This window comes from Abramis brama (genome assembly GCF_963993115.1).
Source record: "Abramis brama genome assembly, chromosome: 13".
Taxonomy (NCBI): Eukaryota; Metazoa; Chordata; class Actinopteri; order Cypriniformes; family Leuciscidae; genus Abramis; species Abramis brama.
This window is the reverse complement of record NC_139975.1, coordinates 30,396,296-30,422,376: the sequence shown is the minus strand read 5'-3', so window position 1 is coordinate 30,422,376 and position 26,081 is coordinate 30,396,296. Positions and strand designations below refer to the sequence as shown.

General features: G+C 39.3%; 2 protein-coding genes across 2 annotated transcripts in view; both read left to right on the top strand.

The window, feature by feature from the left end:
- LOC311095366 (FERM and PDZ domain-containing protein 4-like) overlaps nt 1–8,282 on the top strand; it is a gene marked incomplete at its 3' end in the record, with an annotated part of 71,233 nt that extends 62,951 nt beyond the window's left edge. The window contains exons 2-5 of the mRNA XM_084133858.1: nt 6,122–6,231; nt 6,562–6,716; nt 8,087–8,189; nt 8,279–8,282. Coding sequence (XP_083989984.1) covers nt 6,191–6,231; nt 6,562–6,716; nt 8,087–8,189; nt 8,279–8,282 — 303 coding nt within the window. The 5' untranslated portion in view covers nt 6,122–6,190. The remainder of the gene's footprint in view (nt 1–6,121; nt 6,232–6,561; nt 6,717–8,086; nt 8,190–8,278) is intronic.
- Nucleotides 8,283–8,356: 74 nt separating this feature from the next.
- frmpd3 (FERM and PDZ domain containing 3) lies at nt 8,357–24,185 on the top strand. Its single transcript, XM_084132580.1, has 12 exons — nt 8,357–8,402; nt 9,450–9,554; nt 13,563–13,670; nt 14,924–15,055; nt 15,689–15,808; nt 15,918–16,054; nt 16,293–16,419; nt 16,739–16,828; nt 16,997–17,176; nt 17,352–17,487; nt 18,145–18,987; nt 19,380–24,185. The coding sequence occupies exons 3-12, from the start codon at nt 13,566–13,568 to the stop codon at nt 22,169–22,171; spliced, it is 4,662 nt and encodes a 1,553-aa protein (XP_083988706.1). The 5' UTR covers nt 8,357–8,402; nt 9,450–9,554; nt 13,563–13,565; the 3' UTR covers nt 22,172–24,185.
- The last annotated feature ends 1,896 nt before the right edge of the window (nt 24,186–26,081 follow it).

The following is a 26,081-nucleotide window of genomic DNA, read 5'->3' as shown; positions in this document are numbered from 1 at the left end:
ACCACAAATGCTCATTAAAAGGAGACGCACACACATTATTCAAAAATTAATTAATTAACTCATAACATTCTCTGGAAAACATGTTTTTGTGCTAAGCCTGTAACATTTAAAATGTTTTGGGGCTGGATGTTTACAACATTGCAATAATTCCTAAAGCAGATTTAATTAGCATATTATCATATCAGATCACAATAAATACAGTCAATATTATTGCGTTATGAATAGAAAAACAAAAAGATGGGATGCAATGGCCAAAGATGCAACCTTTCTTCCAGATGTGAAATCTATAAATGATCTTGAAATTGTGCGCAGCTGAATGGTTTCAGATCTCTGCCTTGTAAACGCCGCCTGATTAATGTCATTAAAAAGATCACCAGTTAATGTCCAAATGCTTTACTTCCCAGACAGCAACATAGTGTCGGCCCAGATCCGGCCCACACGTGGGCCGTGTGGAGTCCACATGTTCATGATGTGGGTCGAATCTGGGCTGACACTATGTTGCTGTCTGGGTTGAAAATGGCTAGTGGCAAGAACTGCTTTGATCTCCAAATTCCTGCAGTTCTCCGACTCTCTGCCACAAGGAAAAGCGTGTACGTTTGCTCAGACCCTGATGTGGCGCTGAGAACTTTCCCATGTCAAAGACGGTGTGGATTTAGCATACACACACTATAAGTTCACATCTGTGCATGCATACGCACATTTTATAAATGAGGCCCCAGGTTTCTGCTGACAATTTTAATGACAAAACATTGTTTTCCTGTCATATGTATAGACACAGGAAGACATGAACCGCTTCACACTTTTTTGGCCCTCTATATGCAAAAACTGTTGAACCCAGCAGTGGCATGCAGACACTGGGAGGATGACTATGAGAGTGGTGAAGATGGTGTGTGTGTGTGTGTGTGGTCTCAGTGATGGCAGGGTTGAGTGGAGCCATCATTTGTTGCGGTCAGACACCTCACTTTTCATCAGCTCAATTCTGCTGTATCCATGGCAACACTTCAGCTAGTCATGCCCTTGGGATGCATTTCTTGACAGTATTACTCTGTCTCCATTGCTGAAAAGGTTGGCCCAATGCTGTAACATTGTTTTGTATGCATGTGTGTCCTCTAGTCTTGGTCCTTTTGTCTTGTTTTGTCTATCTGTGACTTGTCTGTGTGCATGTAGCAGAAGAATAGATTTGATTAACGGATAATGACACCAGCTCTTTTGGGTCGTCTCACCAATGTCATTACAGTATTATATAACCAAATTAGAACTGATGTTCTCCAAATTACTATTATTTACCAGAAAACTGTATCAGTCAACCTAAACCTGTCAGCAAACAAGTGTCTGCAACCTCTGGTAATTATAATACATATGTCAATCTATACTTTATTTATTTATTTATTTTTAATGTCGGTAACACTTTATTTTAAGGTAACTGTTACACATACATGTACTTACTATAGTAATAACAGTAAATTATGCATGATTACAAGTAACTAACCCTACACCAAAACCTAACTGTAACTTTATAGTAAGTACATTATAATTAATATTACTCAGTACTTAAGTAAGTACAATGTAACGTCACCTTAAAATAAGGTTCAACCTTAAAGTCTTGTGCCCATTTAATCTGTGTATCCTTATAAACCATGTTGATTCATTAGCATTAATATAATAATATAATTGTGCGCTTCCTAAATTTGAAACTTCATCTGGAGTTGGACCACCCTTTGCAGCTATAACAGCTTTCACTCTTCTGGGAAGGCTTTCCACAAGGTTTAGGACTGTGTTTATGGGAATTTTTTACCATTCTTCTAGAAGCGCATTTGTGAGGTCAGGCACTGATGTTAGACGAGAAGGTCTGGCTCGCAGTCTCCGCTCTAATTCATCCCAAAGCTGTTCTATCGGGTTGAGGTCAGGACTCTGTGCAGGACAGTCAAGTTCCTCCACACCAAACTCGCTCATCCATGTCTTTATGGACCTTGCTTCGTGCACTGGTGCGCAGTCATGTTGGAACAGGAATATGATTTCCCAAACTGTTACCACAAAGTTGGGAGCATGAAATTGTCCAAAATGTCTTGGTATGCAGAAGCATTCCTTTCACGAAGGGGCCAAGCCCAACCCCTGAAAAACAAGGGGTTACACTTGGCACAATGCACTCAGGCAAGTGCCGTTCTCCTGGCAACCGCCAAACCCAGACTCGTCCATCGGATTTCCAGACAGAGAAGCGTGATTCGTCACTCCAGAGAACACGTCTCCACTGCTCCAGAGTCCAGTGACGGTGTGCTTTACACCTCTGCATCCGACGCTTTGCATTGCACTTGGTGATGTAAGGCTTAGATGAAGCTGCTCGGCCATGGAAACCCATTCCATGAAGCTCTACGCACTGTTCTTGAGCTAATCTGAAGGCCACACGAAGTTCTGTAGATATTGAAAGTTGGCGCCTCAGCATGCGCTGACCCCACTCTGTGATTATACATGGCCTAAAGTGCCACTTTGTGGCTGAGTTGTTGTTTCCAATTGCTTCCACTTTGTTATAATACCACTAACAGTTGATTGTGGAATATTTAGTAGTGAGGAAATTTCATGAATGGACTTATTGCACAGGTGGCAACCTATCACGGTCCCACGCTTGAATTCACTGAGCTCCTGAGAGAGACCCATTCTTTCACAAATGTTTTGTAGAAGCGTCTGCATGCCTAGGTGCTTGATTTTATACAACTGTGGCCATGGAAGTGATTGGAACACCTGAATTCAATGATTTGGAGGGGTGTCCCAAAACTTTTGGCAATATAGTATATATATAGGGCTTTATTTAATAGGCTACACTAATTAGGCTAGGTTATCCTTCTTTCCCGGTGTACTTAAGTTCCTTTGTTTCTGTTCTTTGCTGTCTCTTCTCATCTATGGTTAAGATGTGTTGGATTGCTATTCTCTATTTGTGGATATACCTGTGGATTTATTAAAGAATGCCTGTTTCCCTTCATCTTCGTGTTCGTGTGCGTTTACAACACAGCACTGTGACACTCAGTTTAAACTAGTGAAGACAAATGAATTAGTAACCTCTGAGCAATAACATTATACTCTGTCAAGTTTCTAGGCCAAATACGATTTTTATGCATAAGTGTACCATACATGAAATAATAAAATATTCATACTTATTGTATATACAGTATAGTACAAAGGCAAGCATCACTAATACTATTGTTCATAGTACTTTAGTGTTAGTGGTTAAGTTGTAAACTTTGCTCAACTCATGACTTCATTGCCCAGTGAATCATTGCTGGGACTGTGCTGATGATGACCGGAGGATGCTATGCTTCTTGGTGAAGGTCCACATCTCTCATCCATCCATACTGGACAGAGGTCTTCACACGCATTCACATGTATCACGGCATTCACCTGATGGAAAGTAAGCCCTCGTGACACTTCCCGTCCCATCCTGAGTGCAGTTCCCCTCCAGCATATGAGTCATCGTGCTGGGTGATATTAAGGTTACTGCTGCCTCAAATACAGATTTCCACAGCAGCCCGAAGTGTTTTAAACATACAGAGGGAAGAAAGTGCTAGAAAGAGTCTGGGGTGAATAAACAAGCCGAAGTAGCCGTGACCTTCAGAAACTGCCGGGAGGCACTTGATGACTGAAGATTGTCACTTTGTTGTGACATATTCCCCGCCAGACGTCAGCAATCTCAGCCTGGCCTGCAATGTTTTACTTCCTTTGTCTCTTTCTTTCACTCTCTAAATAAATCCACTGCACAGAATAAAAGGAGTCTTTTCTAAGGAATCTCTTTTTTAAGCCTCTATCTGTGTGGCCTTGAGTGATGATGTGCAGGTTCACACTGGCTCTAAGAGATTTAAATGCTTTTTGCATAATGTATCTTAGAGTAGTCCATAAGGGCTTTGGATGTTGTTTACTAATCAAGTATTTTACATAAGCCATGACTTTAACAGAGAGACTCATGCATTGCTAGCAATGTACAATAACAGTTACATGTGTATTATTAACTAAGATGGCACACATACAGAGGATGAAACAGAGAAGTAATTAATTTTGCAGTACAAATTGGTGTAAACTCTGGAAACCTACATACCGATGACATTCTGTGGGTTCTATGCTAAACGGCTAATTAAATGTTATCAGAAATGGCTGCTTTATAGTTGGTTGGTTATTTGTCATTGGATAATAATTTACCCCTCCAGAAAAATTCGAATTTTACTATTTAGAAAGTCTAAAATACTAGAAGTCTTTGATCCTTTGAAATAAAAGAGTTAATTGCTCACAGTTAATTTGTATCAATATCCCATTGCATATTAAAGCCATTCATTGTGTGAGTTTATCATAATTTAATGTAGCCTGTTTAATTGTAATGGTCAGAGAGAGAGTGGAAAAAAGTCATCAACTAATTATAACTAAATGATAACACTTTTTGGGGGCAAAATTAAATATATAAAAGAAGTGTACCACAGAGATTTGAATGTTGCATTTAGTGATGTAGACTGGACCAAAATTCTTGGATTATGACAATTTAAAATATCAAATCCCTATTATTGGACTCCTAGCAGGTTTTTCAGACTTGGTTTTAAAGGACTGAATGTTGGCGATGTGAGAGCGAGGACAGAGAACTGATACATGCTCTGGTCCTGATTTAAAATACAGGAATCATGATCATATTCAAGAAGTATCAGTATGCTGCTTTTCATTTTGCCCAAGTTTTTATGAACTAGGGATCCATCTTTTTTGCGCTCTAAATGTTGAGATTAGCAAATGGATCCAAATAAGTATTATGATAGAGAGACAAATTATTATGAGAGGCTAGCGGTTAGCGGAGTCACCGTCTTTTCAAGAAGGAGTTACAGAATTGGGGAAGTGTCACAGTGCTCTGAATGAGATGCATGACACAGAGATAATACTAAAGATACTTTTAATAAACAAACAAGTCAACGAGGGAATTAAACGAGACACCGACGATACTCATCAGTAACTAAAGAAACCAACAAAGTTAATCACAAACTAAGGAGCCATTTACACAGCACCATTTTCAACTAAAAATGTAAAACTTCTTATGCATTTGGCCATTCATTTATACGACTACGAAAACGCAAAATTATGAAACTGGTTTTAAAGTGCATGTTTTTGAAAATAATACCGTTATCGTCTCCGTGTGAACTACAAAAACGCAAATTTGTGAAAATGGTGATGTCATATGCGCATGCGCATGTGTATTACGTGTCTATAGGCATGTAGTTTTTCTTTACAAAGTGACATTGCCAACTACTGGCTTGGCATGAATAATATACAGCGTTTTTAGTCGTTTTCGTTTAGTCTGTACGTGGAAAACTGAATGGAAACAAGAACCACAGACACCTGAACGAGAAGACAAAAAAAACCTCAACATAATCCTGACAGGAAGGTGACAGCATATGAAAGAATGTCTTATAAGTTACTTGAAAAGATGGACATTTATTTGATGGCAAATATTTAATGTTTATTGAGAATACAGAGTAGCAACCTATGTAATATAAGAATAGGAATAATATATTTGATCATATATTTGATCATCCTATTACCTTTAAAAAAATTTGTCACAGTGGATGCAATAAAACAAAAATAAAAGGCTGGATCTAGTCACAATCAGTACAATTTTAATGAAAACAAACTCAGGATAACACTTCTCAGAATACTCACATACAAAAACATGAGAAACAGAACAACCACTTAGAGTACGCCGAGATCAGACCCCAAACAGAACAAACACAAGGCTAGATTTACAAAAGCAAACTAATCAAAGAAATGAGAAGCATGTCTTACAACTCAATGATAAACCCTGGAAATTCAACAAGTGTGCAAACTGGGAGGGGGGGAAACTAAACTAAAACACAGACAAACCAAACATCCTTATTTTGTATTAGATTTGTTCTAGCAATCTATGCGTAATTGTCAAAGATGCATGTTATGGGTAGGCAAGTGGAAGCAGTTTTGATACACTGTAATACATTTATTTGTGAAATGGAGTGCCTATTTGAAGGGGGAAAAAATGTATGAATCATAAAAAAATAAGTGATTTAAAAAAAATGCATGATAAGAACTCTTATCAATTATAACTCATCTTCTCTCATCTTTGTCCTCCCAGGTGAATGTGTACAAAACAGAGCCAGCCTCCTGAAGCGGTTCACCCAGTCCGGTTCTGTCCTTTCAGGGGATGGCCCGGGTCCAGGATGGGCACACAGAGGAATATGACAGGTGCAGTCATTTAATAATCCTCTTATGTCAAATGAGAACAACGGGCATCATAAAAGAGGCATTACCTTATCTCCACACACGCAGCGAGGAAATGACCTCATCTACACAACACTGAATCAAAAAAATGGCACAAAGCATTGATGTTTTTATTATTGACCAGCTGTTATGTGAGATACTGAGAAAACACTCTGTATAAATGCAATTGCCGGTCCTTGTGCTGGGGTAGTTATGCAAATATTGGACAATAAAAAGCATGTTTACCATTTGTGTCACTCTAGAAATGAGATTCACTTCATGGATACTGGAGCACTCTGTTGTCTTGTTTCTCAGCTCTGTGATGTTAGAGGACAGTCAGGATGGCATGGACAGTGGTAGCCTGACTCCTGGCTCAGCTCGACAGGTCTGCATCCAACGCCATCCAAGCCACGGCTTTGGTTTCATTGCCGGCAGCGAACGGCCTGTCGTTGTTCGCTCTGTCTCAGCGGGTAAGACATGTCTCTATGGGCCAGATGTCTGTTGTCCCCTAGTTCTGCTGTGCCAGCCAATCAGCTTCATCTCTTTTTAAAGGCTTTTGAGCTGTTCAGATTTTAGATGACTTTAATCAAATGGGAATTCAGATACTTGAGGTGTATGATTATTTTTCTGTTTGATGCCTTGATAAGATAAGTGTGAAAATCCACTGTAGGTTATTACAACTGCCTTAGGAAAGAAGTGTGACTAATATGATTTTGTGATATATCAACATAAATTTTAGGACAAGAGAAGCAGAAGACGAGAATGTCAGGGGTGTTAAAGTGCCCTTATTATGCTATTTTAAAGGTTCCTAATTTTGTTTTGAAGTCTCCTATATTAGGTTTACATGCATCCAAGATTTAATTTTATTTTATTCATAATGTACATTGCACATCACCTCATTTCTCAAAGAGTCTGAAAACGGTTCATTCAAAGATCTCTCTAAACACCTCCTTAACGAAAGCTACTCTGCTCTGATTGGTCAGACGGCCCAGTCTGTTGTGATTGGTCTACTCTGCTCTGATTGGTCAGACGGCCCAGTCTGTTGTGATTGGTCTACTCTGCTCTGATTGGTCAAACGGCCCAGTCTGTTGTGATTGGTCTACTCTGCTCTGATTGGTCAGATGGCCCAGTCTGTTGTGATTGGTCTACTCTGCTGTGATTGGTCAGACGGCCCAGTCTGTTGTGATTGGTCTACTCTGCTCTGATTGGTCAAACGGCCCAGTCTGTTGTGATTGGTCTACTCTGCTCTGATTGGTCAGATGGCCCAGTCTGTTGTGATTGGTCTAATACCATATCTGAATTTCAGCTCCGGAGGCGTCCTTGATACAAACAATAGCGTCGGTTTTAACATATCAATTCCAGCGTGAGTCATCCTTATGAAGTGCATGTAAAGTGGATTCACAGTGCTGAAAACAGCATCTTTTCGACACGTTTGACAACATGAATCAGACTCTTCCAGACCTCAGCTTTTGAGTGAGGACTACAAACTACAGTGTTTGAGGGCAGGTCAATGTAGACGTTATTCGCGGGCAGCCAACTGGACTGACATTATGCAAATGTGTTTGATTGTACCATAGGTATGTAACAGGAAGTAAAACTGGAATTGCTGATGACTCATTTCGGCAGTTTAGAATCGATTCTTTCTTTTGGGAAACAATAACTTTATTTGTTGTGCACTTTGATCTTTAAAACTTTGCAGACCTTTTACATTCACAAACAGCTAGTATTGCACAATACATGAGAGGTAATATTCGAAAAAAAGCACAATAGGGGCACTTTAACTAATCAACTCTATCAGGCACTAAGTACAACACAAGTTTCTAACACGTCTCATTTACAGACGGACCATCAAGTGGCAAGCTTTACCCCGGAGATCAGATCCTAGCCATCAACCAGGAACTCGTGAGCGACGCGCCCCGGGAGAAAGTCATAGACCTTGTAAGGTAACACCCTTTACTGTCACCAGAGGGAAGGGCCTTGTCTGGACGCATGACTGTGCTTAATATAATTCTATTCCATGTGTCTCCATCAGATAAGAGAATTCATTTCAGATAAGACACTCTTTTTACATTCTGCAGCTCACTAGCCAAAATGTCTTTTTCTTCTGCAGGCGGTGCAAGGATTCGATTGTTCTCACTGTGCTGCAACCACAACAGGTAGTTAAGGACATTATGTGTTCTCCGATCAAAATTACATTAAATCAGTCCCTTTCAGTGCCATTGTCAAACTACTATGCCAATTTCAATATTATCTGTAAATTTTTACTGGAATTTAAAATGTAGGTGTAGCTTTGTGTACAAAAACACACCATTTGCTTTGTGCCACATTCTTATATAATTAGTGCATTGAGACTAAAGCTCAGTAGTGAAAATGTGAAATGTCTCTTTTAAGGCCCACATGGTTTGTGTCAACATTCCCCAATGCCTTGAGCTCAGTGGAGTAAAGTACCAAGCCACAGCATTAACCATGCTGTCACATTGCACGCAGATCGAGCGCTGTAGCAGCGTTTAAAAGTTTAAACAATTTCAACTTTGACCTGTTTGCTACTGAGCTTGCGGAGCCGAATCAAATCCTCAGCTGTTGACAAGAAAAAACTGATCCTTTGTGTATACAGCTCCAGTGGTACAACCAGACCATGATATTAAAACTGAATAATCAGCACATACAGTAAACACATTAGATATTCTATGCAAATTAATCAATGATAAAATTGCCCTTGTGTGAAGCCATTTCTAATGCTTTTTTGGGGTCAAAGCAACACATGATGTGTTTGTTGCATTGAAGGCCTGAAGTATGGGCTTTAGTGTGAATTACCAAAATGTATTCAAAGATTTCAAATATACAGTCCTAGAAATAATTGTATTCATTTTTGTCTTGTTTTCCAGTAAAACATGTCTTATGTACGCATGTTTTTTTTTTTTTTTTTTTACTTGAGAAGATTAAGACATGTTTGCAGAGAATGTATCTTGAATTGTTTTTTTCTTATCCCAATTGCAATTGCATTTTCAGCATTCCAAAAATGTGTAAAAAATAAAAACTATTTTCCAAAGGGGATATATTACCAGAAAACACATCTTACACAACTCTTTTCAAGTACATATATAAGACTATTTTTGTTATGTTTAAAGCTTTTAACTCTAAATAACTTCAGTTTTCCTGTCTATTTCTTTCTTTCTTCCCACTCTCCCTTTGTCTTTCCTTAGTCACCTAAGTCTGCCTTCATAAGTGCAGCCAAGAAAGCTCGTCTGCGAACCAATCCCCCCAAAGTGCGCTTTTCTGAGCAAGTGTCCATCAGCGACCCAGACTCAGTATGTGCTGCTGCCTCTTGCTCACATCACACCCCAGTCACATCTGTGCTAACACAGCTTTCCTTATGTGCTGAAATGAGACCAGGATTGAGTTTGTCGAACGGTCTCAAGGTATTTTGTGACATGACTGTTCATGGTCTGTTTATGATTATAATTGTTATTATTTCCAAAGGCAAAGTGAATGTGTCCATCCCTAGTGTCTCCTTTTGAGAGTGACATGGCTGTCATTTCAGAGTTTAAATACTGAAGTGCGATTCCCTCCACATCTCATCTCATTTCATCAGACTGCAGGTTTATTACCCAGAGGGGCAATGCGGAAATCCCTCTCCTATTGTGCTTCCTTAATCTAGATTTGGTCCTCCATTTCGAAAAGCTAAAAGGATAAATTCAAAACGTTCACTTCTTCTGTGATTTCATCTTCAAGACTATATTAAAGTACATACATGAAAACACAGGGCTTGGAATTGGCTACGCATGGTTTGGTTGGAATGAAAGGGCTCTAGTTTTTCTCTTTTTCATATTCGTAGGGTAGATTTGCAAAGATGTCAGTCGGGCAGATTTTAACAGAAGCATCCTAGTTTGCGTGCTGAGATTTATTTGAATTTACAGTAGACTGACTTGAACACAAATGCAACATTGAATAAAAATTCTAACAGCAGGTGCTTTGAATAATTGACCTATCGGTAAGCCCATCCCCTCGAACGCAGATGAGCCAATGGCAGTTGAGTATCATTTTCACGGGGACTGGAACTCGGACATCTTTAGGTTTCAGCGCCATAGAGAAACATTGGAAGATCCGAAGCTCTCATCGGTTTGATGGTGTTTATGCTGCAAAAGTGGTAAAACGTGACTGGGGTACTTGTAACACTGATTCTAGGTATCCTGAGAGGATGGGCATGTGTATTCATGTATTGAATGCGCACATTCACCAGCACGTTTCAAAAGTGTGATAAGATTTGTGTGAACGGACCAATTATCTGTGCAATACGACTGAAGCCCAGTTTATTTATAACATCAATGATGTGGGCGCAGTAACCCTAAAGATTCAAACCCAATGAAAACGTTCATTTTCTGGTTGTCATACTCTTATTAAGTTACAAGTATTATAACTTAATACTTATTAAGTTAGTGAGTCCATGCTAACGTACAAACCTAAATAGCTAACTGTTCTCACGTCATGTACAGTATAGGTCAAAAACACATAAACGAAGGTCTACAATTCAGTGCCTCTCTATATTAAACTGATTAAATGTAAATTAATTTAATCTTACCCTACATGAACAGTGTTGATCCTGGATGTTGTCATCTGCGACCGTGAGGACCGTAACATGAGGCTTCTCCCGCTTGCATTGTGATCTGTAAACCCTCGCTTCCAAATTAATCTTTTTATCCAACATTTTATTTTAAAATCTTTTATATATCCCTCCATGGCATATTTGAGTCCCGCTTGAATGCTCCTTGACGAGAAGTGGTCCATCTGTGTCCAAAATTGATCAAAAACACCTTGGGACAAAGTTTTCACACTGACGGCTGTCATTGTAAGACAGTTAGCAACTCTGTTTGTTTGTCCGAGTTAGCAACAGTAACTAAGGGGGGCGGGGCTCACCGATAGGTCAATTCCGTCTGGTTCCGATTGAGATGTTTAGGGTAACAGAGTTACGTGGAGGAAATTAGTGTCAGCTTCCTTTTAACGATTCCAGCCTACTAAACTGAAAATTGAATAAGGTTGCATTGCATCTAGAGAAAGACTCCCCATAACCTTTAATGTTGTTACTAGACATTCATTCATTCGTAGCTTTTCATTAGCACTACAGCTGCCATCTCCTCTTGGTGAACATGGGTCGATAGCACCCATGTTAATGTCAATGTCCATGGATTATGTCCCATACAGTTTGATATCTGCCTTGTGAGCAAGGAAGAGTCAACACTACACCCTTGGGTGCTGGTCGCACCAATTTAATAAAGCGGACCGATGGGAGGGGTGTGCAGCTCTCCTGGAAGAAGAAACTTGCTGATCAGGCCTAGAGGGCCAAAATCGGTAAAGAGCAAACCACCCTCACCTGAGCCTCCTCTAATCATGTCAATCCATCTTGTGTGATCAGCAGGGGCCAGCAGGGCTTTCTTCATTAAAACTCGCCTGTCAGCACAGAGTACATAAGCAGTGTAAACGTTTTATTAAGGGGGTTAGGCTTAAAGACAAATGCCAACGTGGGACTTATTATTCATATCACATCATCTCACGCCGTAGCTAACGAGCAATTGATTGGGATTGTGCTGAATGTATGAAACAGAGTTAGCCAACCTGCTCACTTCACCACATGTCATAACATGGTCCCAAATGACATGCCAAATTGATGCTTGCTTATTTGTTTCCATTCTGTATTTGTTGTTTAAAGTGTGATAGCATTTTACACGTTTCCAGAAGCAAGCCTACAGCCTTTGGGTAAAACACTTGCCAAACGTACTGAATCGATTATATAGAAACTTTGAATGAGGTCTGATACACCCATGAATGTCAGCATTTGATTACATGAAATCGTTATTGATACTCAGTGGAAGATCAGTGGACAGCTGATAGAAAGTAAACCTTATGTCTCACGTACTCCCACAACAACATGGAACGTGGTACAAATCAATATGACGCAGGTGTCGGGATGCTACTAAACTTAATGACCTCTCATTCTTCATACACAATTGCCTTCAAGGTTTCTCACTCACTTCAAGGTGCACTAAGTCATTTCCCCCCACTTTTTCTAAGTCGTATGCAAATGTGATTCAAATGATTGTCACATCAGAGGCATAGAAATCAGAAAATACCATTCACTTGACTTCATTATTATCTGGCACTTTACATCATAAGATAAATTAATATGGGTGACAGTTATGCATCTAAATAGGATATTTCTTAAATGCCACACCAAAACTTTGCTTTTACAATTTACTGCATCTTCGGCGACAGTTGTCAAGATAACATCCAAAGTTGTTGTCTTTGGTTGTTCAGAAAGATTTATATTTATTCATTTAGCAAACATTCATGTGGAGTCTGGAAGGTTGTTCCACCACAGAAGGAGCAGTGAGACTAGGACGGATGTGACATGGACCTTTTTGGGTTGATTTAAGAACCGGACCCATTGCTGTGTTCTGTATCACTGGCCAACAGAGCCCTGCAGTAGTCCAGTCTTGAGACGACAAGAGTCTGCACAATAGCTGTGCAGCGTATTCAGCCATGTAGGGTCTGATTTTTCTACTCTAAAGAGGAAGGCGCCAAGCACTGAACCTTGAGGCTCTCTGTTAGTTGATGTGAATTAGGAACCCTCTCCAGGAAACTTTGAAGGCTCTGCCATGAGGTCAAACTCAGTACAATGTACTTCTATTAATGCCCCGAGACATTTCAGTTTAGTGACACATGGATCTGGTGACTCAAAGACAGCATACCATTTCAGTTTGATGAGGATCGATGATTTGGAGTCAGTTCTGGTTTTGGCGATGACAGCATGGCTGTAGGCTTTTGAACCAGTAAAATGAATGAGCCAATTCAACATATACAAAAAATGACTTAGTGCACCTTTAACTTTTTATTGGATAGAAAGTAGATGCCTTGAAGATTTCCTCTTTTTGCTACAAATATATTCTGCAACTGAATTCAGTGTTTGAGTCCAATTGATCTGCATTTATAGAACATGGTTTCGTATTGGATATGGAATGGATGTGATACAACTAATGCTTAATTCTTAATGAGTCATAATGTGTATGTCTTAAGTAGTTTTGGTCATATTTCCAATTCATTAAAAATTATTGCATATGAGTTAAGACAAAGATCTTCCCTTTAACCATTGTTTTAGACTTTAACTGAATGGAAAACCTTAAATAAAAGCAGTCTAAGTCCTCTCATGTGTTTCTATATTCTTTCTTTGACTCTTAGAAGATCCTTAGGAGATTATTTCCTTAATATCTCATCCAGTGTTCACTGACTGCTTCTTCCTTCTTTCTCCCCTCTGTTTTCTTTAGACCATGCTTAAAGACGAGTCTCTGCTTCTGATACCAAATGTGTTGAAGGTGTTTCTGGAAAATGGACAGATCAAATCCTTTACATTTGACAGCCGCACCACTGTTAGGGTGAGTGTTATGGGAAAACTGTTCCCTGTTACTAGAAACACAATGGGGGGAATTCACTATGAATTTATTTTTAATTTTGTTTGTTTATTTAATGCATGTTAATGAACATGCTAGATTGTAGTATTGCTAATTTACATCCATAGTCCCTGGGCAGGTAACACAAACAAAGAAAATACATTGTTGTGCATGGAAGGCATTTGTATGTTTATGTACATCTTCAATCCCGTGTCATGTTTCACACAAAACAAGACTCCCTAGAACAGATGCTAATGGTTAGTATGGCAACGCAGCATTCTATAACCGAACTGACACCTGCACATTTAAGGTTTAACTTGGTTTAGAAAATTCATTAGCCAACATTATTACATTTCATTCTGAAAGCAAAAAAGGAAAAACATGTCAGCACTTTTCATTTGCAGAGCTGACATTTTCTTTTAAATCTACATAATTTAGATTGTAGATAAAAAAAAAGGTGAATTGCAATTTTTCTAGGGGCTATAAACAATTGAAACATGTAAAACACAACTTTTACAATTACATCAGCATCAAAGGATCTATACATTTTTGAAAGTTCAAGCCAAACAGGAAAACTATATATCCGTTACTATCAATATCAAAATACTGATAATGATGTAAATAAACAAGATTAAATGGCATTAAACCTAGCAAGTTTTTTGCCTTTCCTACATTTGTGGTTTCACAGCGAGGTCCACATTTTTCACAATCCTTCCCGAGGTGATATCTTCAGCCTTTGGTCAATATCACCAAACAGATTATCTCAATCCTGGTGACAGACAGTACACAACACAGTAATCTGTCAATCTCCCATTGTGAGAGTTACTATCATCAAACACTAAGTATATAATGTATCACTTCACACTAGTCAGTACGCTCCAGACAAGCACGCATTTGAAGCACAGCATTTGCTTTAGTCACATGGAAACCTCATCAAATATTTGGAGTCTTTTCAGAAGTAAAGCCACTAGTCAGTAGAAACCCTCATACATTTGTCTCCAGTGACAGATATTCTCAGAGTGGGGTACAGTGATTAAGAATGCTGGTTTCAATGCTTTATCACTGATGGAAATGTCAAGCCCATCCTCCTGTAGTTTACACACTGCTGATGCCAATGCTTTCCACTACATTTACTTTGCATTGCATATCTGAGCTATTGTTATATAGCAGAACTCATGATTTTAGCCTTAGGGGCTAATAACACCAACCAATCAAACTACTTTTCCCTTTTGCCACAGGATGTAATATCATCGCTGCAGGATCGCCTTTCTCTACGCTACATTGAGCATTTTGCTTTGGTGCTGGAGTCTGGTGGACTGGCCCAGAATCAGAGGCTGCATCTGCTCCAAGAAAACCAGCCACTATCTCATGTGAGTAAATGCCACCCAAAAACCAATGACTGATGCATTACCTTCACTCTAAAGTTCAAAGGGTTTAAGAGAAATCCTTAAAAATGTGTGGTACACTAGCTTCCTATGGCGAGTTGGAACAAACAACGAAAGTTAAAGAAAACTCAATTTTAATTAATTTGTATTTAATGGTAATTAAATACCAGTGATCCATGTTATCCAGCATGATTTGAAAATATTCCAAAGAGCATCTTGTGGTCCAATGGAAGCAAGACCGTCTGTACAAAGGAGTTCAAATGCTCAGTTACTAATTCTTTTATTTGATTATAGTGACATAAATTTAATTTTCAGTTAAATTATTCCATTGTTCCTTATTCACTGGTTTTGAATCATGGATTTTATTTTCAGTGTGGTCTCAGACTTATGGATGTCGTCGTATATAAATATACAGTGCAACTCTTTTGTTATTAAGAACTGGGAAAACCTAAATTACGTGACGTTGAATTAAATTTGATATGGCTGCCAGCAGCACATAACCTTACTTGCATAAGGAATGGAATGTGACAATTTAGTACTGGACTGTTTGTTAGTGCTGTATTTTAAAGGTGAATTCTATAATAAATTCTGAATTCTCATTTTCTTCTATATTTTCAGGTAGTTCACAGGACCTACTTCCAAGGAATGAAGTGTCTTTTCCGCATTTGCTTCTTCCCAAAGGACCCTGCTGACTTACTGAGGAGAGACCCCGCAGCATTTGAGTACCTCTACATACAGGTGGATTTATTCATGAGTCCTTTAGTCATGAGTCAAACGAATGTTCACACAGGTAGTCTGATATTAGTATAAAGCCTTTTGATCTATTGTTTGTTCTGAATTCCCACAGAGCCGCAATGACGTCATTAAAGAGCGATATGGAATGGATTGGAAGTCCGACGTTACACTTAGGTTGGCAGCCCTTCACATCTACATCACTGTGTCCATGGCGAGACCCAATCAGAAGATTTCTCTAAAGCACGTTGAGTAAGTCTTAAAACATGCATGAATTTTGAATAATGACAGAATTTTTGTGTGAACAGGACTTTAGCCTTCTTTTTCCAAAGAAACACACATGTGGTAACCATAGGAAAAAGCATATACTTTTATACCGAAAATAAGCTGTTATCAGTGGCAGTGGCAGATGACGCTGATAAAACCATCAAAGTGTACTATAAGGTCTTGTAGCTGGTTGCATGCTTTAAACCTGCATAATTTTCTTTAGGAAAGAATGGGGTTTGGAACCTTTCCTTCCTTTGACTCTGTTGCCAACCGTCAAGGAGAAAAACGTCTGCAAGACTCTCTCACAGCTGTTGAAGACATATCAGCATCCTCCACCAGCTGGTAACAAGGTATATCTGGTTACTAGGAATATTTGGGTCAAATAAATCTTAAATAGTGACTTAAGAAACATGTCACAAAGAAACCATTTATGTCATCTAATGCAAAATGTAGTTTTTTTGTATTTGTGTGAATTTTATGACCTAAGAACATATCTGAAATGTGTAATATTGGAATAGAGATATGCTGTGTCCAATTAATTTCTACATACTGATCATTTATAGCCATCGCACACCTTATAGCAGCGAAACATTGCCCTCTGCTGGCTAGAATATCACCCTCTGTGCACTTGTACAACTCACCAGCTTTATTTTCTCTTCATCCATGCAGGTTTCTTCTCTTCAAGGAAAACTACAGTATATGCGTGTCTTGAATGACCTCCCGCCATTTGGAGGCTTCTTGTTTCACACAGTTGGCTTGGTAACATGAATCTGACATAGCTTCTCAACCAATAATCAAGACTATACAAATAATCTTTACATTTTTGCACTGATTTTAAAGATTTACAAAAATGTTTTAATATCTCAATAGCTTAAAAAACAACAACTTCTCATTCAATTTCTGATTATTTTCTTTTTTTATTGAAAGGATGAGAAGCAGTCAGCCACTACATTGTTGGTTGGCCCGAGACACGGTATCAGTCATGTAATTGACCTGAAGAACAACCTAACAACTGTTTTAGCAGAGTTCAGCCGCGTGGCCAAAGTCCAGCTCTTTAGAGAGCATCACGGGGTAGCCCGTGTTGAAGTTGTTATTCTGGAAGCAAAGGTGTGGAAAACAAAATGCAGAAATTAAAAAAGCTGAATGAATTTATATTATAGTTTTAACCCTATGGTAATTTTGTGTGTGTGTGTGAGAGAGAGAGAGAGAAACAGTATTGCAATATATAACATTCTAAAATGTAATACTATACTAAAATCTGTTTCCATACTAATTATTGTAGCCCTTGGTCTTGTTAATGGAGTGGCCAGATGCATCAAACTTTGCCTGTTTGATCTCTGGCTATTACAAGCTATTTGTGGACCCTAAAAGGACAATCTACTGCAGGATACCTGGTCAGCCTTATATGATCAAGGCAGGTATGTTAAAAATTTTATTGTTGCAATTTCATTAAAATATATATACAAAAAGTCATTGCATATCATTTTCTGAAAGTGCATTTGCTTTGCTTTCATCTTTCAATGACAAGAGGAACTAAAATATGTTATGTTACATATGCAGCTTGGGACATTTCAAAGAAAAATATATGTAATAATGGTGAGAACATGCCCATGGTGGCATCCAAAATATATGCTGGTCATTAAGTTGTTTCTAATAGTGAGAAACATCAATCAATAAATCATGACATGAATTCATCAGATTTCTTCCAAAAGGAATTTCTGATTATTTTAAGGATTTATCATGGCAACCATTCATAATTCCAGCTTGACCTCTCCATCGTCTTGAGCTCTCCATTTTCATCTTGTGTCAGTTTATGTGAGTGTGACGGAAATTCTGATCTAGATAAATTCATATATCTGAAAGTTCAGTATATATTGTATTGTATCACAAAACCATGCATTGGATGTTGGCGTCTCCTGTGGTCTGCCAATGAGAAAGATCACAGCATACCATCACATCCCCAAGGCTTTATTTCCATCTCTGAGAACTCAACAGATTCACGTTTGTCATCTGGACTCATTCACATCCATCATGTTTTCTACTCGTTCAACCACTCAGACAGTTCTGTCCTTTAGATTCCAGAAGCTCCCATGCCCAATTCCGCTCCGGAGCCACTGTGTTAAGTGGGAGTCGTCGCGAAGAGAGAGAGGGGGCGTCCAGAGAGGCAACACAGAAGACATCAGCATCACCCATATCTCAGCACCTTGGCCTGTGTCACATCCATTTAAAAGAGCAACAACAGATGCAAGAGCTTCAGATACAAGCAGAGCAGGAGCTTGACATTAATGAGAACCTTATCTCACAGGTACAGAGTCGCTCACGCACAAAGTCTGACCCCACTCTAAAGAGCACTGAATCTGTGGCTGAACAAGATGGTCCCACTGGTGACAGTTCAAGCTTCAGGAGCAGAGCGAAAACAATGGAGCCTACTCAGAGGTTTTTCTGTGACTCCTGCAAGGCAAAACTCCAAGCTGAAGGTTTGATTTCGGACACTGGGGAGGCTGGAAGACTCATTTTGCAGCAGTGCAAAAATGCATGTGCTTCTCGTGAAGGAGCTGCTGTTGATCTCATTGCCTTACCACTACCTGGGAATGAGGAAGATGAAGAGCTGGATGATGGAGGAGGAAAGTTGCAGCCTCCCCCTCCTGGCATAGCAGCTCCACCCCCAGGGTTTCGTGATAACAGCTCTGATGAAGATGACCCGAAAAAGGGGCGGAAAGGAATCAAAGCCTCTGCTGCTGTGGCAGAGGGTCAAGAGGAAGTTCCTGTAACACTGATTGATAATGTGACCACTAGGACAGTTCAAGACCATGCTCAGGAGTTAGATGATGCATTAGTATCCACCCTCCAGGCACTGGAAGCACTAGCTGCATCGGAGGATTACCCACACCATCACCAGCAGACACCACAGACAGCAGGTGGACATATGTACTATTAAAAGTGCAGGTTCTTTACCATGTCTATGAGTAAATTAAACTTTTGAAAGTCAAGCAAATTTTTTAAATCATAAGTATTCATTTAAAATTTGTGGTTTGTGCACTTTTTGATAAATTATCTTCAAATTATAGTAGCCTGAAATTATCTTCAAATTATAGTAGCCTGACATATGAAGCTAGACCGTCCCAAAACAAGCATCAATGCAGTGTTAACTACTCCTCAACAACAAAACAACAACATTTTTAGATTAGTTTAATATTTAATTTTGTTAGAACAATAGTATATTGTCTCTGTAATTTTGCTTACCTGAAGTGACAAGAGCTTACGTGATTTCTTACGAGCATGGTTGTGTTTTGTTTCTGTTCCCTTACAGGGTTGATTGTGCTTGCTGCCATAACCCCTGAATCATCCCTAGACTCTGGACATGAGACAAATTCATCAGAGCTAACTGATGTGTCTGAGATGGTGTCTGCCATGAAGCAGCATCAGAACCAGGCATATCTATTTGCCCACCACATCAACAAAGAGCGACTTTTCAGTCGACGAGACTTCCCCTTGTCAATCCCTGGCTGTACAACACAAGCAATTGGGGGAGGGGCTTTTTCAATGAGTCAGATCCGTGGCGGGTGTCCACCAAAGCCTGTGATCTTAAGTAAGACTGTGCCCTTGAAAGTTTGTCCCAGTCAAGAAATTAGTCCCTCTGACAACTCTGTGGAGCAGGGGAAGAGCCATGAAACAAAAAGTGAGAAGGATATAGAAAAATCAGAAAAAGGCCCTGTAAAAGAGTGTTTGGAAGAGTCTGAACAACAGGCATCTGAAGAACTAAAAGCATCAGAGCAAGTTTGTGCTCCCCAAGTCAACACAGATCAATTGCCTCTTGTTGATAAAGAAAAACCAAGCTCTATTACCTCAGAAGGTGTCCAGGAAAAAGATTCTGGTAAAGTTACCCTAGAAACTACCAGTATAGCCTTACCGGTTCTCTTGCCTGTGGATAGAACTGCATCTGCAAAAATTTGTTCAACAAATATGTGCCAAGATGCCGAGAATGCCTCAAGTGAGACCACGAAGCCTTCAAGTTCAAAGGGCCTTCTGCCAGCTTCTGACTTGTTCTGCACATGTCCAGTACGACCAGAGCCTGGCCCACAGGTGCGTTTAAAAGATCCACAGGCCCCAAAAGTGGTAGTGTTTCACTCGTCTCCCACAGATGATGAGCGTCTCCGTGCCAAAGGACTTCAGTTAGCTAGCAACAAAGAGAACACAACGAAAACATCTGATGCAAGCTTGGTGAAGCCCAGCACCCTGCCTCCAACTAAGTACTCACCAGTTATGCCTGTTAAAGCAGAACAGAAAGAGATGTCAGAGGCAAAGGCAGAGAACTCCCAGAGTAAAGCCCCTGTGGAACCACAGAAAACCCCTAAAAGTGTGCCTGTTCTGGTAGACCCGACACACGTCTTAGGTTGTGTGGAAAAGGGTGCAACTATCCCAGGAGCCGAGTACAAGAAACAGGCAAATAACAAAGCCAAATCCCAGCGTACTCCATTCCTGAGTTTTAGGAACTTAATTTCAGCCACTTTCCCAGCACGTTTGCGCAGAGAGACAGATGAGCGTCGTGCACAGCTTCAAAAAGTCAGGCAGTACGAGCTAGAGTTCCTGGAGGAGCTTCTAAAACCTAAAACATCACAAGGAGAGTTCATTCCACAGGGATCCTCTCCTGTTCCATCATTTACCCCTTGTGCCTGCCAACTGCGCACAAGTCCTGTACAGAAAGTTCCTGGGATCTCAAGAGAACAGCGACGCAGCTGCGACTGTAAGAGAATGTGCCGTGGAATGTGTCTCCCAGATACAGCGGTTGGTTCTGCAACTGATCAGAGAGGAAGAGAGAGGGCAATCTCTAAAACACCCCCAGCAATTCCGAAGTCTCCACATGCTCAAGGAGAATTACGGAAACCTCAAACTTTGGAAATCAAAACCACTCGAATCCGCTCCACAAGCCTTGAGTCTAGGGAACCTAGAGATACACCTACATCATGCTTGCCTACTTGCACCACCCATTCAGAATGCATGAGTGCGCCACAATATAAAAAGCTACAAAGAAGATATAGTATAGGGGAGATTGATAATAATGACAGCACTCCCCTGTATGCTGAGGTTAAAACTACAAAAGCCAAGAGCCTTGAGAAAGAAATGGAAAGAGTGAGGGCCACTGGACTTAGACTTCCAACTCCAGTGGAGCCTGTACATACTAAAGATGGGGATGCAAAGAAAAAAGGGATATTTTTTATTCAGGGAGAAGAGCTAATTCAGGAAAGTCGTGAGGGTACTGCTGAGGTTCTAGGGTTGCCAAGTGAGGATACTGAGGACAGAGAAAAATGTTGCTCTTTCTGCTTCTGTTATCGCAAATGTGAAGCTGCTGATGAGAGCAGTGAAAAAGATGAACTGTCTTATTCCATCCCCTTGCAGGTATTGCCTGGAATGCATCTAGATTCAAGGGCAATGCCAGTAGTCAGCAAAACTCTTCAGGTACTTCATGCAGAGGATTGCAGTGGGGAAGAGGAGGAGGAGGAGGAGGAGGAGGAGGAAGAAGAAGAGGAGCCACAAACACAGAGGATTGATCTGAGGGCCTGCGGGAACCTGGAAACTAGCTTGGCAAGAGTACAATCCTTGCAGGGCAAAATATTCTCACTACCTGATGGATTCCTAAATGCACAACTTGATGCCAATGAGCTGCTCTCAATTTTAAGGCAGTGTGCCATTAGTCCCCAAATAGAGGGGGAACCTCGTATCCCCCCTGCAAGACTGGCAGAGTACAAGCAAGAACTTGCAGTCCGTTTTAAAGAGTTCAGGGCATCATGTAGACGAGTGGCAAGTGTTGAGAAAAGTCCCTCACGAATGCTAAGTGCCGTCACAGCTAGCTTCCAGGTGCTGTGTAACCTTACTCATACATTCATTCGGCTGGTCAGGAGTGTACGATCTGAAACTCAAAAACTACAGCTTTTACGTAAGGTAGAGGAGGTAGCTGTCAACTACACCCTTCTTCTTCGGGCTGCTGAAGAGGCAATGGGACATTCTAGTAGCCTCCCTAATAAGAGTACAAGTCCTCAGCTCCATACATCCACTAACATGGGCTCTCTTAATCGCTCTATCAAAACCTTGCCCAGCAAGTAATGACTCATTTACAAGAGATTGTGGGGCAGACCGGAAAGACAGCTGCTCAACACTCTGGCAGTAATCTCTTTGGGTCATTCATTGGTTTACATTTTTACTCGCCTTTATTTTCACTGCCTGCTAAATTCCATAACTGCATAACTATCTACTGTTATATGTTTATGAAGATTGTGCCAACTTGTACTCACAAAGTATCTTTGACATTATATGTGCACAGAATTGAAAAAAAAAATATATATATACAACTGATCCTGTGCATTATGGGTGATCAACAGGGCTGTTCACTCTCATGTCCTTAGAGAAAGGGTACTGTGAAATGGACTTAGTTTTTGTATGTTTAGTTGTTCCTATATCTAAATCACAAAATGACCTTGGGAAGGGCTGGTGGGGATAGGGCCTTAGATATTTTGTGTCCTAAGAATGGTTTCTATAATATATTATGGGAAAAATTATATTATCATTATTGCAATTACAATTACTGTAGACATTATAGCTACATAATCTAAAAACATAAAATCACAGAAAAAGTAATGGTAACAGATTTTGTAAATTAGATAGAGAGAGAAATGGTAATTTGGTAATGTGCTTGCTTTTCAGTTTTGTTTGTTGTGACATGAAATACTCCCTTTTCACAATATCATATTCACAATGTCTGGATTTCTATCTCTGCAAGGGTCTGAATTGACACTTTTTTAATGAATATTTATGAACACAAGAGCCCACTAACAAGATAGAGGAAGGAAACACCTGCCCAGGGTAGACAATGTAGCAAATTCAAAATCACCAGAATATTAATTGAATGGATACAATGGTTGATCTATGACCAAAATGAAAAAGGGCGCTCCTGTTTTCTAATGCACAGAAAATAAATAAATAAATAATTTTTCACTCTTACACCCACATAGTCATCCAGCTCCATACCTCATACATGTAGAGACAAAACGTGGCATATTTTTTTTGTATTGGGGGAGTGGGCTGGGTTCTTAATAGCCTCATATTTTTTTTGCAATCACTAAGCAAATGCTTGCGTATATAAATTAAAACATTTTTTTTCACATATAGCCTATATAAGTACACAGATAACCAATGTTTCACAATATTTTTTTGAATATTGCTTTAATGTTTTTCTTCTCTCCCATTATTTGAAATGTCTTATTGTAGGAAACTTTATTTTTTAATTTTCATGTGATGTCATTCATTGTGCACTCCTGAGAACATAATCCCTCCACCCTCACCCACCCACACACACACCCACACAGAATAGTTTTATATGTATTTTAATAAAACCAACTGCTGTCTTATGTCTGAAAACTTTTCTGTCTCCTCTTCCAATCTAGAACATAAATGGTTAAACTGTGGTCTTATAATCCATATAAGGCTCTACTTTGAAGTTTAAACAATTAACATCTCATTGTTTTGGTGTCTTGCATGTTATCCCTTCTTTAAAATAGAATTTAAATGAAGTGGGCTCTGTCAAGCCAGCACCTGAAAGACTGTTTAATGCTAGATTTAGATTAACTTGTATAATTAAACGGTCAACAATAGTACAGATAGAATGTTTTACAATATTTCCATATAAAAGTATAATTATTCTATGCTCAACTTAACAAAAAAATATTGTAAGGAACATATTTGTGAAGCTTAAAATCATTTTTGAGAATACCTAACATTGCATATATTTATCAAAATAATTTTTTTAGAAAAGAGAAATCACAACATGTATCTTATGATTTATAGAATTATATACCTGAGACAAATTAATAGTAACTATATTTTAGAGTATAATAAAGCACGGAACCTGTTTATTTTTATAAAATACATTACGGTAAACAATATCATCATGTTTATACATGTTTTTATTTTTTAAACATATTTTCTGTCAAAGACAAGTTGCATTGCCAAAATGAGATTTGTCACTATGCTTCATTTTTGTTGTATGTGGTCATATTCAGTTCTTTAAGTTCTTGTCAGTGTTTTTGCTTCACTGTGGTCTTTTTGTGTGTAAGGTCATGTTTAAAGCAATAAAGAGTATTAAAAGTAACATTTTCAGCATAGTTTTGGCTATGAATCCACTGGTTGAGTTCATAATGTGCGCTGTGAAAAAATATTATTCATATATTGATATTGACTTACACCCTTATCGGTAACACTATAAAAAGTATACCGCAGCAAAGCACTAATCATTTGCAAACTATTATAGTTAATTCATAGTTTATAAATTGTAGTTTGTACATTGTTATTACATTATGAATAGTAGGGCTGACCCCGACTAAAGATTTTTCTAGTCGACTAGTAGTCGTTCATTTAAGCCACTAGTCGACTAATCGCATGTTTATAATAATTTAATTACTTAAATATATACTGAGGAGAATACTAAACCTAGCCTGGATGCCAGCCGAACTTAGCCCCGCCCACAACATTTGAGGTCGGGAAGTTCGGTCTGGACTTGATCCGTTGTGGAGCAACTATGCTCGAACCAGAGCTGTTTGGACCAATCAAATTATCAGGGCGGATGATCAGTAGTAACGTAATCATCCACGTCACCAAAGAGCACTTGGGTTGAATTCGTTTACAACAAAGAGAATTGAGATGTGTAGATTCCACCATCGCGTCTGTTATAGAAGATATCGACAGCGCATTAATTTTAAAAGAGGAACAGAGAAACGCAATCAAGGCATTTGTCGATCGTAAAAAGATGTTTTTGCAGTCCTTCAACTATGCGTCGCTCAACATACGTCACTTACTCCGTTGCTCTGATTGGTTGTAGGTCTATCCAATTGAGTGCAGAGGCATTTTCTTTCCTGGTGCGGTTGAAACACGCCCCATAATCACAGCTCAATGGAGCAGTATCAGACTCATATTCTGACTAGAGTATGACGACGTCAGGCTATACTAAACCATAATGAGCGTTTAAAATATATAGGTGTAATATAGCCTATTCCGCACTCAAGCGCACACATAAAACTTGCTGCTAAGCACCGGCAAAAGTAATGATAATGAATGAGTCGGAAAAAATAGCAAGGAGACATTTGAATTATTTATTAATAAATTTGTTTTTCTGTGTCAGTGTTGGCTGAAAAGATGAAGTCGATGATGCTGACTCGTCATCTCTGAAGTAGTGAACGCGCCTATACAGAGAAATATATCTTTCATACAGAACACATAAGCAGAGTTTCTTTTCGTTTAGAATTGGTTCATTTAAAAGTAGACATTTCAAGCTTTCTATAGATATATTTCCCACGTCTGTGAGGCAAGTAGCCTATACGCTGAGTTTCAGTTCATTTATGTGATGTCCTCCAGTTCACGGAGACCAAGACGGTAGAAAGCGCATCCTGTTTGGTTCCTTTATTTGACAAAGGCACAGCGTTTTCTTGTTGTTGTGAGGTTAAGTAGACCCTTTTCGAATGATGTATTACTCTTATCAGTATGACCAAAAATGACAGAGTATTTTAAGTTGTTTTCTCTGGGAAAGTGATCGCGCCGGCAGCTCCATGTCATGAAGCGTGTTATACTTCAGCTTCCACACTCCGCACAAACACTTGGATATGCACCTAATAATAGCACACATTTATCTAGGTTAACGTTAGAGTGAGCAGCCATGTAAAGATCCTACTTAAATGTTTCAAATGATAAGCCATATTTGAGGTTGATGGATGATATGCGACCATTTGGTTGTCCTGCCCGACATACTGCCGTTTACGATCTGTTCCTCACAGACTGTGTGACTTTGCAGCAAGGTTTTTTTTTTTGACTAATAAAATAACCAGCTAATAAAATTTTGGTCGACTAAGCCTCTTCTAGTCTAGCCTCTTGCGCTGCAACTGATGAAAACAAATGCAAATAGAAAAATAACCAGCAAATTAAGAAAACTTCTTTATCAGGTTTGACAAAACCTGCTGTAAATACTTAC

What these genes read in the sequence shown, in the direction of transcription:
- frmpd3 (XM_084132580.1), top strand. Translation starts at nt 13,566, where the DNA reads ATGCTTAAAGACGAGTCTCTGCTTCTGATACCAAATGTGTTGAAGGTG. An exon ending in TTGAGTACCTCTACATACAG is followed by an intron (nt 15,809 to 15,917) that starts GTGGATTTATTC and finishes GAATTCCCACAG; the next exon opens with AGCCGCAATGACGTCATTAA. An exon ending in CTCCACCAGCTGGTAACAAG is followed by an intron (nt 16,420 to 16,738) that starts GTATATCTGGTT and finishes TCATCCATGCAG; the next exon opens with GTTTCTTCTCTTCAAGGAAA.